General features: G+C 44.8%; 1 protein-coding gene across 3 annotated transcripts in view; it reads left to right on the top strand.

The window, feature by feature from the left end:
* dram1 (DNA-damage regulated autophagy modulator 1) overlaps positions 1 to 14,659 on the top strand; it is a 56,596-nt gene extending 41,937 nt beyond the window's left edge. Inside the window, exons 5-8 of one of the 3 annotated variants that reach the window (XM_073059752.1) lie at positions 2,203 to 2,261; positions 7,490 to 7,582; positions 10,702 to 10,801; positions 11,293 to 14,659. In XM_073059752.1, the coding sequence (XP_072915853.1) occupies positions 2,203 to 2,261; positions 7,490 to 7,582; positions 10,702 to 10,788 (239 nt within the window). In that variant the 3' untranslated portion in view covers positions 10,789 to 10,801; positions 11,293 to 14,659. Of the gene's footprint in view, positions 1 to 2,202; positions 2,262 to 3,357; positions 3,790 to 7,489; positions 7,583 to 10,701; positions 10,802 to 11,292 lie in introns of those variants that run through there. The other 2 variants (XM_073059753.1, XM_073059754.1) reach the window with 2 other exon arrangements.
* The last annotated feature ends 3,109 nt before the right edge of the window (positions 14,660 to 17,768 follow it).

The raw sequence follows: 17,768 nt of genomic DNA, 5'->3' as shown, positions 1-17,768 counted from the left end.
GGTGAGAAAAACAGATTAGCTTTATTTGTCATGTGTGCATCAAACAATAGCAATAAATGCATCATCTGTGTCATCGACCAACACAATCCGAGTATGTGCTGGGTGAGCCTGCTACTGTCACCGTGTTTACGGCAGCACATTAGTGTTGGTCACTGATACAAACGACACACTTCACTGTATGCTTTGATGTTGCAATGCACGTGTGACAAATACAGATTATCTTCTTTAATCATTTCTCATTATTGAGGCAAAACATTAACAAAACAGAAAATGAAGTGTAACAGCTACAGTGAAAGTGCAGTGCAGGTGGACAGTGAGGTGCAAAGTCGTAACGAGGATTGTGAGGCTGAGAGTCCAGTTTATCGTATTAGGGAAACATTGAATAGTCATATAATAGAGGAGTAGAAACTTCCCTTGAGCGTGTGGTACGTACTTTCAGGCTTTTGTATCCTTCGTGTGATGGGAGAGGGGAGGAAAGAAAACGCCTGGCGTGAGTGGGGTCTTTGATTACGCTGGCTGCTTTACTGAGGCAGTGATTGACTAGGTTAGGACTTTATTCCTTGGAACATAGAAGATTGAGAGGAGATCTGATAAAGGTACACAAAATTATGAGGGGTATAGATAGGATAGGACATGGGTTAAGGGTAAAAGGTGAAAAGTTTAAGGGGAACATGAGGGGAAACTTCTTCACTCTGTGGGTTGTGAGAGTGTGGAACGAGCTCCCAGTGCAAATGGTACATCCAAGCTCAATAGCAAGGTTTAAGAAAACTTTGGATAGGTACATGGATAGCAGGGGTATGGAGGGTGATGGTCCCAGTGCAGGCCGATGGGAATAGGAAGTTGAAATGGTTTGGCATGGACTAGATGGGCCAAAGGGCCTGTTTCTGTGCTGTACTTTTCTATGACATTCAAGTTGTAGAGTCCATGGTGGGAGTCTGTTTCCTGCAATGTGCTGATGTCTTGGCGGATGCAGAGGATGCTGGGAGGATTACCCATCCAACGAACACATTTGGGAGGAAATTAAAGCCCACAAAAATAGATGGATAGAATCCGGGCTAAACAACTCTGTCCAGGAGAGAAGTGGGTTTATAGCTTTGCAGCACCTTTTATGATCTGAAAGTGACCCCAGACTACACTACCAGCAGCCCATGCACAGCAAGATCCCACGGTCCACAATAAAACAATGTTCAGATAGCTAACATGACAAATATTGTCTGGGATAGAGAGGAGACCACCCCACCTTTCCTTCTACTCCAGACACACCCCATAACAGCAGTTCCAGACAAGATCCTCCTTCAAACATTTCAAAGTACACTCAGTGGCCACTTAACTAGGTACAGCTGTACATCTTGTTAATGCAAATATCTAAACAGCCAATCATGTGGCAGCAACTCAGTGCATAAAAGCATTCATAGTCAAGAGGCTCAGTTGTTGTTCAGTCTAAACATCAGAATGGGGAAGGAATGTAATCTAAGTGACTTTGACCATGGGATGACTGTTGGTGCCAGACGGGGTGGTTTGAGTATCTCAGAAACTGCTGATCTCCTGAGATTTTCACACACAACAGTCTCTAGAGTTTACAGAGAATGGTGCAAGAAACCAAAAAAAATCCAGTGAGCAGCAGTTCTGTGGGCGAAAACCCCTTGTTGTTGAGTGAAGTCAGACTGGTTCAAGCTGACAGTAACTCAAATAACCACATGTTATAATAGTGATGTGCAGAAGAGCATCTCTGAGTGTGTAACCTGTCGAACCTGGAAGTGAATGGGCCGTGGACCACATGGGGTTCCACTGCCGTACCTAATGAAGTGGTTACTGAGTCTAATAGAAGTTGATCTGCTCAGTGAAGCCTTTGCTTCAGAATCAGGATCAGGTTCATTGTCACTAACAGATGCTGTGAGATTTATACATTGCAAGGCATAAAACTTACCATAAATTGCAGAATTAAATAAATAGTCTTCGATGCTGGGGGGCCTTGTGCCTATGATGGAGCTGGCTCAGCCTACAACCCTCTACTTTTCCCGATCCTGTGCAGTGACTCCTCTATAGCAGATGGTGATGCAACCACTTAAAACGTTGTCCATGGTACATCAGACTGTACACCGCAGGTATGACATGCGCCTGTTTAGATTCTAATCCTCGATGAAGTCACTTTAATTTCTTACAGACATGTCGTTGACCTTCCTTGACCTTTGCCTATTCCAGTGCTCATCTGTTACTTCTTAAGTGGAACGTCAAGGTTCAATTGGAAACCAGCGGACAAGGTAAGGATTGTCATCAGTGAGAGTTTGGAGGGAGGGGGCACGGGCTCTTGGTTGCTTCTCAGCAGTGGTCTGGTGGAAGGGGCCATCCACTTGAACAAACTTCCCCCAGTGCTCTCAAGAAACAAAGAATCTTGTAACCAAAGGGAATGGATAATGTTGCTCCCTGGGGTGGGGCGGTTTGGGGTTTGAGTCCTGCCACTATCTGCAAAGAGTCTGTACATTCTCCCCATGACCATGTGGGGCTCCTCCGGTTGCTGTGCTTTCCTCTTACATCTCAAAGATGCTTGGGTTAGAGTTAGTAAATTCTGGGCATGGTAATACTTGCTGCCTCCACATATCCACAGACTTGGTTAGTTATTGACACAAATGGCATATTTCAATGTACTGTACATAGAGTCATTGAGTTGTGGAAAAGTACCGCACAGGCGCATCTCGTCTGTGCTGAACCATTGAAACTGCCTACTCCCATCGACCTGCACTGGGACCATGGCTCTCCCTACCCCTACCATCCACATACCTATCCAAGCTCACACGCACCACTTGTGCTGGCAGCTCATTCCACACTCTCACAACCCTGTGAGTGAAGACGTTTCCCCTCATGTTCCCCTTAAATTTTTCACCATTCACCCTTAACCCTTGACCTCTAGTTGGACTCTCACCCAACCTCAGTGGAAAAAGCCTGCTTGCGTTTTTCCTATCTATATGCCTCATGATTTTGTATATCTCTATCAAATCTCCTCTCAATCTTTTACGTTCCAAGGAATAAAGTCCTAACCTATTCAGCCTTTCTCTATAACTCAGGTCCTCTGGACCCGGCAACATCCTTTAAATTTTCTCTGTACTCTTTCAACCTTCCCTGTAGATAGGTGACCAAAACTCCACACACTACTCCAAATTAGGTCTCACCAACGTATTATACAACTTCAACATAACATCCCATGTCCTGTACTCAATACTTTGATTTATGAAGGGCACTGTGCCAATAGTTCTCTTTTTGACATGTGACAAATAAATCTAATCTTAAAATAATCTAAATCTCAACCCTGTCCTGATGAATGATCTCACCCTAAACATTACTGTTTATTCCTTTCCATAGATGCTGCCTGACCGGCGGAGTTCCAATAGCATTTGTGTGTGTGTGTTGCTCTGGATCTGCAGAATCTCTTGTGTTTGAATCTTAGATAGATAGATAGATAGATAGATAGATACTTTATTCATCCCCATGGGGAAATTCAACATTTTTTCCAATGTCCCATACACTTGTTGTAGCAAAAACTCCTTACATACAATACTTAACTCAGTAATAATATGATATGCATCTAAATCACTAACTCAAAAAGCATTAATAATAGCTTTAAAAAAAAAAAAAAAGTTCTTAAGTCCTGGCAGTTGAATTGTAAAGCCTAATGGCATTGGGGAGTATTGACCTCTTCATCCTGTCTGAGGAGCATTGCATCGACAGTAACCTGTCGCTGAAACTGCTTCTCTGTCTCTGGATGGTGCTATGTAGAGGATGTTCAGGGTTTTCCATAATTGACCGTAGCCTACTCAGCGCCCTTCGCTCAGCTACCGATGTTAAACTCTCCAGTACTTTGCCCACGACAGAGCCCGCCTTCCTTACCAGCTTATTAAGACGTGAGGCGTCCCTCTTCTTAATGCTTCCTCCCCAACACGCCACCACAAAGAAGAGGGCGCTCTCCACAACTGACCTATAGAACATCTTCAGCATCTCACTGCAGACATTGAATGACGCCAACCTTCTAAGGAAGTACAGTCGACTCTGTGCCTTCCTGCACAAGACATCTGTGTTGGCAGTCCAGTCTAGCTTCTCGTCCAACTGTACTCCCAGATACTTTGTCCCATTACTAACCTCCCCCCCCGCCCCCCCCCCATGCTGCAGTCTCTCCTACCTCCTACTATCACAGGCTTTTTTATTGCCCACCTCCTACGCAAATCAAGTTACATTTTTATCTCTGACTTGGGGACACCCGAACTATTCTGTTGGCCTTGGTCTGCGAGCTTTAAAAACCCCATTCCCCACTGCACTTGCCGCACAAGCCATCCCATATGGAACAACTTTCTTTGCAATCTCTCGTGTCTGTGGAGGGCTGAGACCGCGGAGGAGATATTAGGAAGTAGATTAAGGGGGTTACATAGTAGTGACATAGGAAACCTACAGCACAATACAGGCCCTTCAGCCCACAAAGTTATGCCGAACATCTCCCTACCTTAGAAATTACTAGGCTTACCTATAGCCCTCTATTTTACTAAGCTCCATGTACCTATCTAAAAGCCTCTTAAAAGACCCTATCGTATCCGCCTCCACCACCATTGCCGGTAGCCCATTCCATGCACTCACCGCTCTCTGAGTAAAAAACTTACCCCTGACATCTCCTCTGTACCTACTCCCCAGCATCTTAAACCTGTGTCCTCTTGTGGCAACTATTTCAGCCCTGGGAAAAAGCCTCTGACTATCCACATGATCAATATCTCTCATCATCTTATACACCTCTATTAGGTCACCTCTCATCCTCCATCACTGCAAGGAGAAAAGGCCGAGTTCACTCAACCTATTCTCATAAGGCATGCTCCCCAATCCAGGCAACATCCTTGTAAATCTCCTCTGCACCCTTTCTATGGCTTCCACAACCTTCCTGTAGTGAGGTGACCAGAACTGAGCACAGTACTCCAAGTGGGGTCTGACCAGGGTCCTATATAGCTGCAACATTACCTCTCGGCTCCTAAATTCAATTCCACAATTGTTGAAGGCCAATTCACCGTACGCCTTCTTAACCACTGAGTCAACCTGCGTAGCTGCTTTGAGTGTCGGACTTGGACCCCAAGATCCCTCTGATCCTCTACACTGCCAAGAGTTTTACCATTAATACTATATTCTGCCATCATATTTGACCTACCAAAATGAACCACCTCACACTTATCTGTGTTGAATTCCATTTGCCACTTCTCAGCCCAGTTCTGTATCCTATCGATGTCCCACTGTAACCTCTGACAGCCCTCCACACTATCCACAACACCCCAACCTTTGTGTCATCAGCAAACTTACTGCCCCATCCTGATGTGGGGACACCCAAGGTTGGGGAAGGACAAGTGGGTGGACTGCTGCAACACACACAAAATGCTGGAGGAATTCAGCACCTAAGGGGTGGAATAAACAGTCGATGTTTCAGGTTGAGACCCTTCTTCTGGACTGGGAAGGAAGTGGGAAGAAGCCAGAATAAGAAGATGGGGGAAGGGGAAGGAGGACAAGCTGGCAGGTGATAGGTGAGACCAGGTGAGGAAGAAGGTGAGTGGGTGGGGGAGGAGGGTGAAGTAAGAAGCTGGGAGGTGATAGGTAGAAGCGATAAAGTCTGATAGGAAAGGACTGTGGACCGTGGAAGAAAAGGAAGGGGGAGGGGAACCAGAAAAAGGGAATGGAAAAAGAGTTAAGGGGAGGGAGGAGAAATTATTGGAAATTGATGAAATCGAAGTTTATGCCATCAGGTTGGAGGCCATTAAATGAAAAATGAGGCATTGCTCCTCCAACCTGAGAGTGACCTCATTGTGACCGTGGACCAGCATGTCAGAGTGGGAATAGGAAGTTGAGTTGAAATGGGTGATCAGCAGGTCCTGTCAGTGTGTTATCTAGCAGCATCTCAAAGCCATGCCGGGAGGTGAGATACTGTAAATTTACCCCTCATAAGGCTGGCAGATGAACCAGGGCAGGGGGATGGGGTTTGACACGCATGTGAGAGAGAATAAGTTGCTAGCCTCTATGTGAGGGATTGACCTGTTGTTCCAGATTCCAGTTGCTTGTGTCTCTGGGGAACATGCTATCATTCATTAAAGTGTTTGGTTAAAGTGAAGAAGGAAGTTTAAAAACCACCGCTCTAATGTAAATAGTAACGGAGCAAAGCAAAATACTCCAGAAGCTGAAAACCTGAAAAAAAAAACAGAAAACATCGGGTAAAGTCAGGTCAGGTGGTGTCTATGAAATGTCATTGTTTCAGATTGAAAACATTTGATCAGAAACTGAGAAAGTTAGAGGAGACTGCCTGGACTTAGAGATTCTTGCCTGTGACAAGTTACACCCTGCATGGAAGTTCACAAAAACAGCATGGAAGCAGGCCTTTTGGCCCTCCCCATCTGTGCTAACCATCATTCACATCCTGTATTCTCCTTTCTCCTGATATTTTCATCACCCCCTCCCAGACTTTTCCCATCACCCACACACACAGAGCCAGGGAACAGGATTGAACTTCAGGCCTGCGAGGCAGTGGCTCTAACAGTTCCATCAAGAACCCACCAACCTCCACTTTATTCAATGACTTGGCCTCCACAGCTGTCTATAGCAATGAGTTCCACAGATTCACCACTTTTCTGGCTATAGAAAATCCTCCTCATCTCTGTTCTGAGGCTGTACCCTCTGGTCCTGCACTCCCCCACTATAGGAAACATCCTCTCTGGGCCTTTCAATGTTTGGTTGTTGACACATTTCACTGTATGCTGCCATGTAGATGTGATATATAAACAACTCTAGACTGCAGCCTATACAACCACACCATGACTTCCCAACTTATACACGCTGTGTCTGACAGTGGCTAGAAATGCCACTAGTTTGTGCTATCAACCCAGTGCCGACATTTTGGATACACCTGTACACCTCATTAAAGCAAATATCCAATCAGCCAATCATGATGCAGCAACTCAGTGCATAAAAGCATGCAGACATGGTCAAGGGGTTCAGTTGTTGTTCAGACCAGACATCAGAATGAGGCAGAAATGTGATCTAAGTGACTTTGACCGTGGAATAATTGTTGGTGACAGACAGGGTGGTCTGAGTATCTCAGATGGGGCTGAGATTTTCATACACAACGATCTACTGAGTTTACAGAAAATGATGCGAATAACAAAAAAAATCCAGTGAGGGGCAGTCCTGTGGGCAAAAATGCCTTGCTATTAAGAGAGGTAAGAGGAGAATGGCCAGACTGCTTCAAACTGACAGGAAAGTGACAGTAACTCAAATAACCACACATTACAACAGTGGTGTGCAGAAGAGCATCTCTGAACACACAATATGTCGAACCTTGAAGTGGATGGGCTCCAGCAGCAGAAGGCCACGAGCATACACTCAGTGGAAGGTACAGGATGTAGCTGATAAAGTGGTCACTAAGTAGTGTTAGGCTAACGGAATGTGAGTTTAAGTCTTTTTCTCGCGTCCTTCTCCCCAGGGTTATGGCTGCCATGTAGCCAGTGCAGTTTGTGAGTGGATCGTCGGCTTCTGCTTTAACTTCTTCTTCATGACCTTTATCAAAGACTTTCAGGTATGGATTGTGTCAACCACCCCTGCCGGTTCACCCCTCCCTACTTCTAACACCCCCCCCCCCATTTCATTCTCAGCTTCACACCCACAGCTGATGAACTCCGTACCCTCGTACACGTGTTTGCAACTCGAGGGAACACAACCTGCCTCTCCTGCTCTGCCCCACAGTGGGAAATATTCAAGGATTCCTGACGAAGGGTCTCGGGCCGAATCGTTCACTGTTTACTCCCCTCCATAGATGCTGCCTGACTTGCAGACTTCCCCAGAACACAGAACATTACAGCACAGTACAGGCCATTTGGCGCACAATGTTTGCACTTCCTTTCTGTGACAGGATGAGTTTCCCACATCCCACCAAGTTTGGAATTGGTTTATTATTGTCACATATTGTCATATGGTCAGGGCATGAAGGGATGTGGGGATGAAAATTGGATCAGCCATGATGAAATGGCTGAGCAGACTTGATGGGCCAAATGGCCTATTTCTGCTCCTATATTTTATACTCTTCTCTTATGAACTAAGGTAAGTTAAAAAAAAACTTGCCTTTCATACTGTTCATGTCGATAAATGCGTTACAATAGTGCATTGATGTAGTACAAGGGAAAACAGAATGCAGTGTTACAGTTATGGAGAAAGTGCAATGCAGGTGATCAAAAAGACGGAGCCTTGACTCTCACAATCTACCTCATTATGGAACGTAGAGCATGACAGCACAGTACAGGCCATTCAGCCCACAATGTTGTGCTGACCTTTTAACCTACTCCAAGATCAATCTAACCCTTCCCTCTTACATAGCCCTCCAGTTTTCTATCACCCATGTGCCTATCTAAGAGTTCCTTAAATGCCCGTAATGTATCTGTCTCTACCACCACCCCCTGACTGCATGTTCCATTCACTCACCACTCTCTGTGTAAAGAACTTACTTCTGACATCCCCTTATATTTTCCTCCAAACACTTAAAATGATGCCCCCTCAAATTTGCCATTTCTGCTCTGGCTATCCACTCGACCTATGCCTCTTACCTGTACACTTCTGTCGAGTCAGAAGATAGGTGGGAGAGGTAAAGGTGGAATTTGATAGGGAAGGACAATTAACTGTGGATAAAGGGAAGGGGGAGGAGAACCAGAGGGCTGGAGGCGAAGGTCATGGACAAGTCCTGAGGCTATTTGCACTCTGGAAAAAAGACTACTCACTCAGTCATCACGTACAAACAAGCTGGAGGAACTCAGCAGGTCGGGCAGCATCCATGGAAATGAGCAGTCAACGTTTCAGGCCGAGACCCTTCGTCAGGACTGAAGGAGGGGGCAGGGGCCCTATAAAGAAGGTGGGGGGAGGGTGGGAAGGAGAAGGCTGGTAGGTGCCGGGTGAAAAACCAATCAGAGGAAAGATCAAGGGGTGGGGGAGGGGAAGCAGGGAGGGGATAGGCAGGAAAGGTGAAGAAGGAATGTAAGGGGAAAGCACTGTGTAGTAGAAGGCAGAATCATGAGAGTGGTGACAGGCAGCTGGAAGAGGAGACAGAGTGAAAGTTCCCACTTTCAGTGGAAGGGAGAGGGAGGGAATTACTGGAAGTTGGAGAATTCGATGTTCATACCAAGGGGCTGGAGACTACTCCGAAGGTATATGAGGTGTTGCTCCTCCAACCAGAGTTTGGCCTCATCATGGCAGTAGAGGAGGCCATGTATGGACATATCCAAATGGGAATGTGAAGCAGAGTTGAAGTGGGTGGCAACGGGAGATCCTGTCTGTTGTGGCGGACGGAGCGTAGGTGCTCGATGAAGCTGTCCCCCAATCTGCGTCGGGTCTTGCTGATGTAGAGGAGGCCGCACCGGGAGCACCGGATGCAATAAATTACCCCAACAGACTCACAAATGAAGTGTTGCCTCACCTGGAAGGACTGTTTGGGGCCCTGAATGGTGGTAAGAGAGGAGGTGTAGGGACAGGAGTAGCACTTACACTTGCAGGGGTAAGTACCAGGTGGGAGATCTGTGGGGAGGGACATGCGGACCAGGCAGTCGCGGAGGGAATGATCCCTGCGAAAAGCAGAGAGGGGTAGGGAGGGAAAGATGTCCTTAGTGGTGGGGTCCTGTTGAAGGTGGCAGAAGTTGCAGAGGATAATATGCTGGATCCGGAGGCTGGTGGGGTGATAGGTGAGGACAAGGGGGACACGTTCCCTGTTGTGGTGACGGGAGGATGGAGTGAGAGCTGAAGTGCGGGAAATGGAGGAGATGCGGGTGAAGGCATCATTGATGACGGCAGAAGGGAAACCATGATTCTTAAAGAAAGAGGACTTTTGAGATGTCCTGGAACGGAAAGCCTCATCCTGGGAGCAGATACGGCAGAGACGGAGGAACTGGGAATAGGGAATAGCATTTTTACATTTGGCAGGGTGGGAAGAGGTATAGTCGAGGTAGTTATGAGAGTCAGTGGGTTTATAGAAGATGTCAGTGGACAGTCTATCTCCAGAGATGGAGACCGAGAGATTGAGAAAGGGGAGAGAAGTGTCCGAAAAGGACCAAGTGAATTTGAGGGCAGGGTGAAAGTTAGAGGTAAAGTTGATGAAATTGACGAGCTCAGCATGGGTGCAGGAAGCAGCACCAATGCAGTCGTCAACGTAGCGAAGGAGAAGTTGAGGAACAATACCAGTATAGATTTGGAGCATAGACTGTTCCACATAACCCACGAGGAGGCAGGCATAGCTGGGGCCCATGCGAGTGCCCATAGCTACACCCTTGGTCTGAAGAAAGTGGGAAGAGCCGAAAGAGAAGTTATTAAGTGTGAGTACCAGTTCCGCCAACCTGAGGAGTGTGGTGGTGTTGGGAACTGGTGAGGATGTGTGGGTTAGGGTCAGTGAGTTGAGGGCATGCTATGTTGGCGCTGGAAGTGTGGTGACACTTGTGGGCTGCCCCCAGAACAATCCTCACTGATTTAATTTGATGCAAATGATGCATTTCATTGTACGTTTCAATGTACATGTGACAAATAAAGCTAATCTTGTCTTAAACAGTTGATGTTTCAGGCCAAGACCCTTCATCAAGACCATTGCCTGTAGCCACACTGCTAACTTTGGTCTAATTAGGTAAAAAAATGTTTTCTAAATCAATGTTTCTTTCACTCCAACAGAAATTTTCTCTACATATTAAAACGGAGATGATTGATTCTGATGATGAGTTAAGAAGGCCTATTATCCACAGCCTCCAACATCAGTGACTTCTCTGAGACGGTACGTGTCACCACCTTGGGCCGTCAGTACAGTATTCTGAGAGCTCTGAGTTTTTTGTACTCTTTGCATTTTATTTATTATAATTATCCCTATTGCTGCGCTTCGGACTTTTTATGGGTTATTGTTGGGTTTTCTCTAGTTTTCATTTAAGTTGCAATTGCCCTTGATCACTTCCAATTAATTCTCTGAGACTTTGCAAGTGTCCAATTAAGTAACCTTGGACTTTTGTCTCTTATTAGAATAGTTACTTGTAAGCTTGTAATTAGTCTGGGGTTTTATCAGCTGGGCACAGATTCTTTCGTACCCTGGAGCGTATTTAAAGGGGCAATGCTAATCCTGTACTGGCTCTGTTGTCCTGATCCTTGCCCGGTGAAGTTCTGGCTGAGTTAGCAAAGACCTTGTAAGTTCTAGTGTTTAGCTTTGTCTCTTTTGTTAATAAAATTCCTAGTTTTGTTTAACCCTTCTGAATCTCTGTGTGATCCTGTGCTTAGGTCTGAAGATGTGGCGTGACAGAGAGGAATTGGCATAGCTATCAACGGTATCCTTCTCGTATTTTAAGATGTTTTGCACTTCTAATACAATGTACTTCCAGACATTCCACATGGGCAATATTAGACTCTGGATATAGACAGACTATTCTGGATAAACATGACCAGCCAGCTCCAGGAGGACACAGAAACAATTTAAGGACCTTCTGTAAGTATCATCAAAAATAAACTAACATCCACACCAGCTGGTGGGAGTTACTGGTCCATGGCCACTGACATCATCATAGAAGCAAATAGGGAGGATCTGAGATCCAAGACTTTCTTCAACAGAAGCACCAGAAGCCTTACCTAACAGGAGATGGAGCCTCTAGCAATCCAAACAAAAGATTAACTTCATTTGTCACATGTACATCAAAACATAGAGTGAAATGTGTTGTGTCAATGAGCAATTCAGTTTGAGGATGTAGCCCGTAAGTGTTGCCAACATAGCATGTCCACAACTCACTAACCCAGACATCCCACCTCTCCCAGAAGTTCCGGGAGTCTCCCGCATATTGACAGTGGCTCCCTGACGCCTGCAAATTATATACAATATCCCGGAAATTGATTTTTTTTTTGAGAGCGAGCGAGTTTGAGCAAGAGAGAGAGAGTGCGCCATGGCAGAACGTTCCCAAAAAAAGAAAATATAAAACGTGCCTCACCCCAGACTACACTAAAGTGTACCCCTGCCTAATAGGGGTCAAAAATAATGACAGTGTTGCTCACTGCACTGTTTGCAACAGTGACTTTTCTATTGCCCATGGTGGGTTAAATCACTGTTGGGGTGAGTTTAACAGGTGTCATTCGTTCATCAGCATAGCTAACACTATTTAAACCTGCTGGCTAACTAAGGAGGTAATCTATTGTAGACCTCCCACCTCTCCCGGAAGTTCTGGGAGTCTCCTGCAAATTGACGGTGCTACCTCCCTGAAATGAGTTTTTGCAGGGTGGGATGTCTGCTAACCCTAACCCATACACCTTTGGACTGTGGGTGGAAACTGGACCACCTGAAGGAAACCAACGTAGTCATGGGGAGAACATACAAACTCCTTACAGATAGAAGCAGGAATGAATCCAGGTCACAGGCACTGTTGTAGTGTTACGCTAACCTCAATACTAAAACTGTAAACCCATCTGGCTTAGCTGTGGTCTAGTCTACGGATCCCAGCACAGGTTGGAGAAAGAGATGCAGATTGTCCCACAACAGACTGGATTGCTCAGGAAGAAATAATCCCAAAACTATATAGCACATTTAAAGTTGTAAAAGAACCTAGAAAATTCACAAGAAAAACACTTTTCACAAGTTATTTATATGTGACTATCAGTTTGGAGAAAATGTTAAGTATTAACGAGTGAGGAAGAGGCAGAAAGTCAGGATAGTAAACTCCCAAACGTTTCTCAGAGAGGCAGCACAGGAACATTTACCTCATAGCTTCCAGGGTATGGCACTGCCTGGACGGGGTCTGCATGATCCCCCTGTGATAACATACATTTCTGATCTGGCCATTGGTAACGATTGCACTTACTAAAAAAAAGGCTTGGAACATGGACTGTTTGACATAGCCAACGAAACGCATGAAGGGCTAGGAAGTATTACCAGGGATGGCTTGGAAAATGGACTGTTCTAAATAGCCAATGAAACACAAGAGGAGTTGGGGAGCATTATCAGGGAAAGCTTGGAACATGGACTGTAACATTTTGTGTGTGTTACTCCAGCAGAAGTGGTAGAGGCAGGTTCGGTATTGTTACTTAAAGCAAAATTGGATAGGTATACGGACAGGAAAGGAATGGAGGGTTATGGGCTGAGTGCGGGTCAATGGGATTAGGTGAGAGTAAGCGTTCGGCACGGACTAGAAGGGCCGAAATGGCCTGTTTCTGTGCTGTAATTGTTATATGGTTATACTCCCCACCCCTGTCCCACATAACTATTGAGTAATGCTTGCAAAACCAAATCATTACAAATGCTCCCATGCAAAAAAGTACAAATTGTTGAACACTTAAGTGTTTAAATATCTTTAATTACAATGCAGCAGTAGCATAGCAGATACACACAGAGACTTTTTTGTCAGTTCCTCCTAAGACTGCAAACTCTACCTTCCAGTGTGAGAAGGGCACCAAGCAAATGGAAATTGCACCACTTGCAAGTTCTTGCTGAAACTGCACACTTTCTGACTGCAAAACAGCACTCAGTCTGGATCTGAATCCAATAACACTCCAGTAATATTAAATATGAAAGATTAGCATAATTTGTCAAACTTATATTGAAACATACAGTGAAATGTGTCATTTGCATCAACAACCAACACAGTCCAAAGATGTGCTGGGGGCAACTGATAAGTGTTGCTATGCATCCATTGCCAACATAGCATGCCAACTTACTAACCCTAACATGTATGTCTTTGGACTGTGGGAGGAAACCAGAGCACCTGGAGGAAACCCATATGGTCATGGAGAGAATGTACACCTTAGAGGCAGTGATGGATATTAAATCCCTAATCACTGGTACTACAAAGTGTTACACTATGCTACTCTGCTGCAAAGCATAGTTATCAAAGCTCTTTCTAAACTCCTGTGATCTCCTCCAGCCCTACATCTCTGTGCTCCTCCAATTCTGGCTTCTTGTTCATTCTGAATGTAATGACTCTCCATCGGCACTGTGTCTTCAGCTGCCTAGGAGCCTATCTCCAGGAACTCTTCCCTAAACCTCTCCACCATCCCTTTAACCAAGCCTTTCATCAACTCCCTTACACCTCCGATAGAATTCTGTCATATTTTGCCTTCTAGTGCTCCTGCAGCACATACGAAGATTTTAGACCATATGATATAGGAGCAGAAATAGGCCATCCATCCCATTGAGTCAGTGCTGCCATGCCATCAGTACTGATTTGTTAACCCTCTCAATCCCATTCTCTTGCCTTCTCTCTGTAACCTTTGATGCCCTGACTGATCAAGAACCTATCAAACTCAGCTTTAAATATATTCAATGACTTGGTCTCCACTGCCGTCTGCAATGATAAATGTACCGTATATAAATATTGCTGTATCTGTTCAAATCAGATTTTCTCACAGAAACCTCAGATTTGGTTAATCCCAATGCTGGTTTTTTAAGACACAACAATACCAACAGAAATCTGAGTTTTGTTCAATAGGAATGCAAATCTAACAAAGAAGATTAATGAAATATTTTATGATTTGATTTATAAACCAGTTGATGAAAATTTGATAGAACTTTATTTGAAATGGTCATAAGAATTTATACATGTCTATTTTACTGTACTGAAGTTTCATTACTGTTTGTTAGATTTTTATTAATAAACAATATTTTATCAAATTGTGTTTGTGATTTTATGTTCACACGTCCCCACTCCTGTCTTCTTTCCATGAGTCCCTGATCTCAGTCATTCTCCTGAATCTGAAACAATGGCAGATTATTCAGCTTGAGGTCCGTCACTTCTCAACCAGTCTGCAGGTTGTGGAAGTTCAGCCCAAGCCCATACTGACCACATGGTTAGTCCCGATTTCCTGTGTTCCGCCCTATCCCTCCACGTCCAGCCCAAGTGTTTCTGGATATGACACACCACAGTGCATTACAGGCCATTCAGCCACCATGTTTGCCAACCTTTTAACCTACTCTGACCTCGAACCCTCCCTCCTACGTAGCCCTCCCTTTTTCTAACATCCATATGGCTATCTAAGAGTTCCTTAAAGCACAGACGAACACGAGAAGATTTGCAGATGCTGGAAATCCAAAGCAACACACACAATATGCTGGAGGAACTTGGATGTTAGTGGTGAGCACGTGGAACACACTGCCGGGGGAGGTGGTAGGGACAGATAGTTTATGGACATTCAAGAGACTCGCACAACATGCTAGAGGAACTCAGCAGGTCAGGCAGATCCATGGAAAAGAATAAATAGTCGACATTTTGGGCTGAGACCCTTCTTCAGGACTGAGAAGGAAGAGGGGAGATGCCTGAATTAAAAGGTGGATCCACTCTCCTCTCCTATCAGATTCTTTCTTCTCCAACTTTTGACCTTTCTTACCCACCTGGCTTCACCTGTCACCTTCCAGCTAGCCTCTTTCCCCTCCCTCGCCTTTTAATTCAGAACTCTCCCCATTTCCCTCTCAGTCCTGAAGAAGGATTTCAGCCAAAAATTTTGACTGTTCGTTCTTTTCCATAGACGTTGCCTGATCTGCTGAGTTCCTCCAGCATCTTGTGTGGGTGTCTTGAATGTCCTTAATGTACCTGCCTCTATCACCACCCTGGCCACGTGTTCCACACACTCACCACTCTGAAAAAAACTTACCACTGACATCCCCCCTATACTTCCCTCCAATCACCTCAAAAATATATCCCCTTGGCATTAGATATTCCTGCCCTGGGTAAAAGTCTCTGGCTGTTCGCTCTGTGGCTCTTGTCTTCTGGAACACCTCTCACGTCATCTGCCATTCTCGTTTGCTCCAAAGAGAAAAGTCCTGGATTGCTCAACTGTTCAATTAATGATCCTATTGTACCTGCCTCAGCCACTTCTTCTGGCAGATTGTTCCAAAAGAAATGATTACTCCCTGCTCTGTGTAGTGCCTGGTCTCACAGGCAACTCAGCCCGTGGGTTGTGGGCACAACGCCAGCACCCATCTCACTTGGTGGCATGGGAATGTTGGTAAAGGAGAACAGGGAAAACACTGCAAGTATAGCAAGCTGGGTACAGGGTGAGGATGAAGGCCATGGAAGAAAGAAGAGGGAGGAGCACCAGAGGGAGGTGCTGGGCAGGCAAGGAGATAAGGTGAGAGTGGGAAAAGTGGGTGGGGAATGGTGAAGGGGAAGGGTACCATTACTGGAAGTACAAGAAATCAATGTTCATGCCATCAGGTTGGAGGCTACCCAGATGGACTATAAGGTCTTCCTCCTTCACCATTCCCCATCCCCTTTTCCCTCTCTCACCTTATCTCCTTGCCTGCACATCACCTCCTGCTGGTGCTCCTCCTCCTTTTTCTTTCTTCCATAACTTGCTGTCCTCTCCCATTAGATTCCCCCTTCTCCAGCCCTGTATCTCTTTCACCAATCAACTTGCCAGTTCTTTACTTCACCCCTCCTCTCCTGGTTTCACCTATCACCTTGTGTTTCTCCCTCCCGTCTCCCCAACTTTTAACTCTACTCCTCATCTTTTTCTCTCCAGTCCCGCTGAAGGATCTCGGCCCAAAATGCTGCCCGGCCTGCTGAGTTCCTCCAGCACTTTGTGTGTGTAGCTCTGATTCCCAGCATCTGCAAATTTTCTCTTGTTTCTGCTCATGGGCTGCTTGTCCCAATCCCATCAGGGAGGAGGCTACGTAGGATCCACGCCAGGGCCATCAGACTCAAAAACAGTTACTTTTCCCAAGCAGTATGGCTGATCAACACCTCCACCCACTAACCCACCCCTCTACACCCCCAACCACCACTACTTTATCATTACCTTCAGTCACCTTATGTGCAGACACTCCTGTGTCCAGCGTCACTTTATGAACATACAATCAATCTATGTATATAGGCTATCTTATGTATTTATACTTATTGTGCTTTTTGCCAGCTTCGGATCAGGAGTAATAATTACTTTTGTTCTCATTTATTAATGACATTAATTAATCTTCAATCCTATAGCAATTTTTATGCCTTTGCACTGTACTTCTGCTGAACGCAGCAAGTTTCATGGCATATATTGAATTGAATTGATTTTATTACTGGAGGTTACTACCATAATGGGATTTCTGAAAGGGTGTAATAAAATATCTTATGAAGTTTTTCCATCCAAACTCCCTCCATTTCTGTGAATTGGTACACTTCCATTGATATCTCCATATTGTTGTCCATTCTTCCTCAGATATAATTATCCCTCCTTCCTTCTCCCATTTTGTTTTAATGTATGAAGTCGAATGTGTTTTAAGATTTGACAAACCCTTATACATGCTTGAAATGATTCTACTACCATTATCTGAATTATATGCTTTTCTAAAGAGCTCTATCAAACATGTATTTGCCTTGGTTACATTTTTAAGCGACTTATTAACATATTGTTGCATCTGTAAATACCGATAAAAATCTTGTTTTTCTAATAAGTGTTTCTCTTTAAGCATTTCAAAACTGAACAATGTCCCTTCTTTCATTATGTTGCAAAGAACTGTTATTCCTTTAGCTGTCCAGTCCTTAAATCTAGCATCCAATTTATTTGGTGTAAAATCAGAGTCATATGCACACCATTAAAGAATTGCAATATCTCCCTCTAGATTATATTCTTTTATAGTGGTTTTCCATATTTTAAGAGTCAATTTCACCCATGGGTTATCAATAGTATTTATGTACTTTTGCAGGTTGTTATCAGCCAAAATTGCTTGTATGGGGATGGGAAGTACCCACTCCTCAATGTTTTTCCATTGAGTGTCATATGATGGGTTGCACCAACAT

Source organism: Hemitrygon akajei, chromosome 10, assembly GCF_048418815.1.
Source record: "Hemitrygon akajei chromosome 10, sHemAka1.3, whole genome shotgun sequence".
In the NCBI taxonomy this organism is placed as follows: Eukaryota; Metazoa; Chordata; class Chondrichthyes; order Myliobatiformes; family Dasyatidae; genus Hemitrygon; species Hemitrygon akajei.
This window is presented reverse-complemented; position numbering and strand designations above follow the sequence as displayed.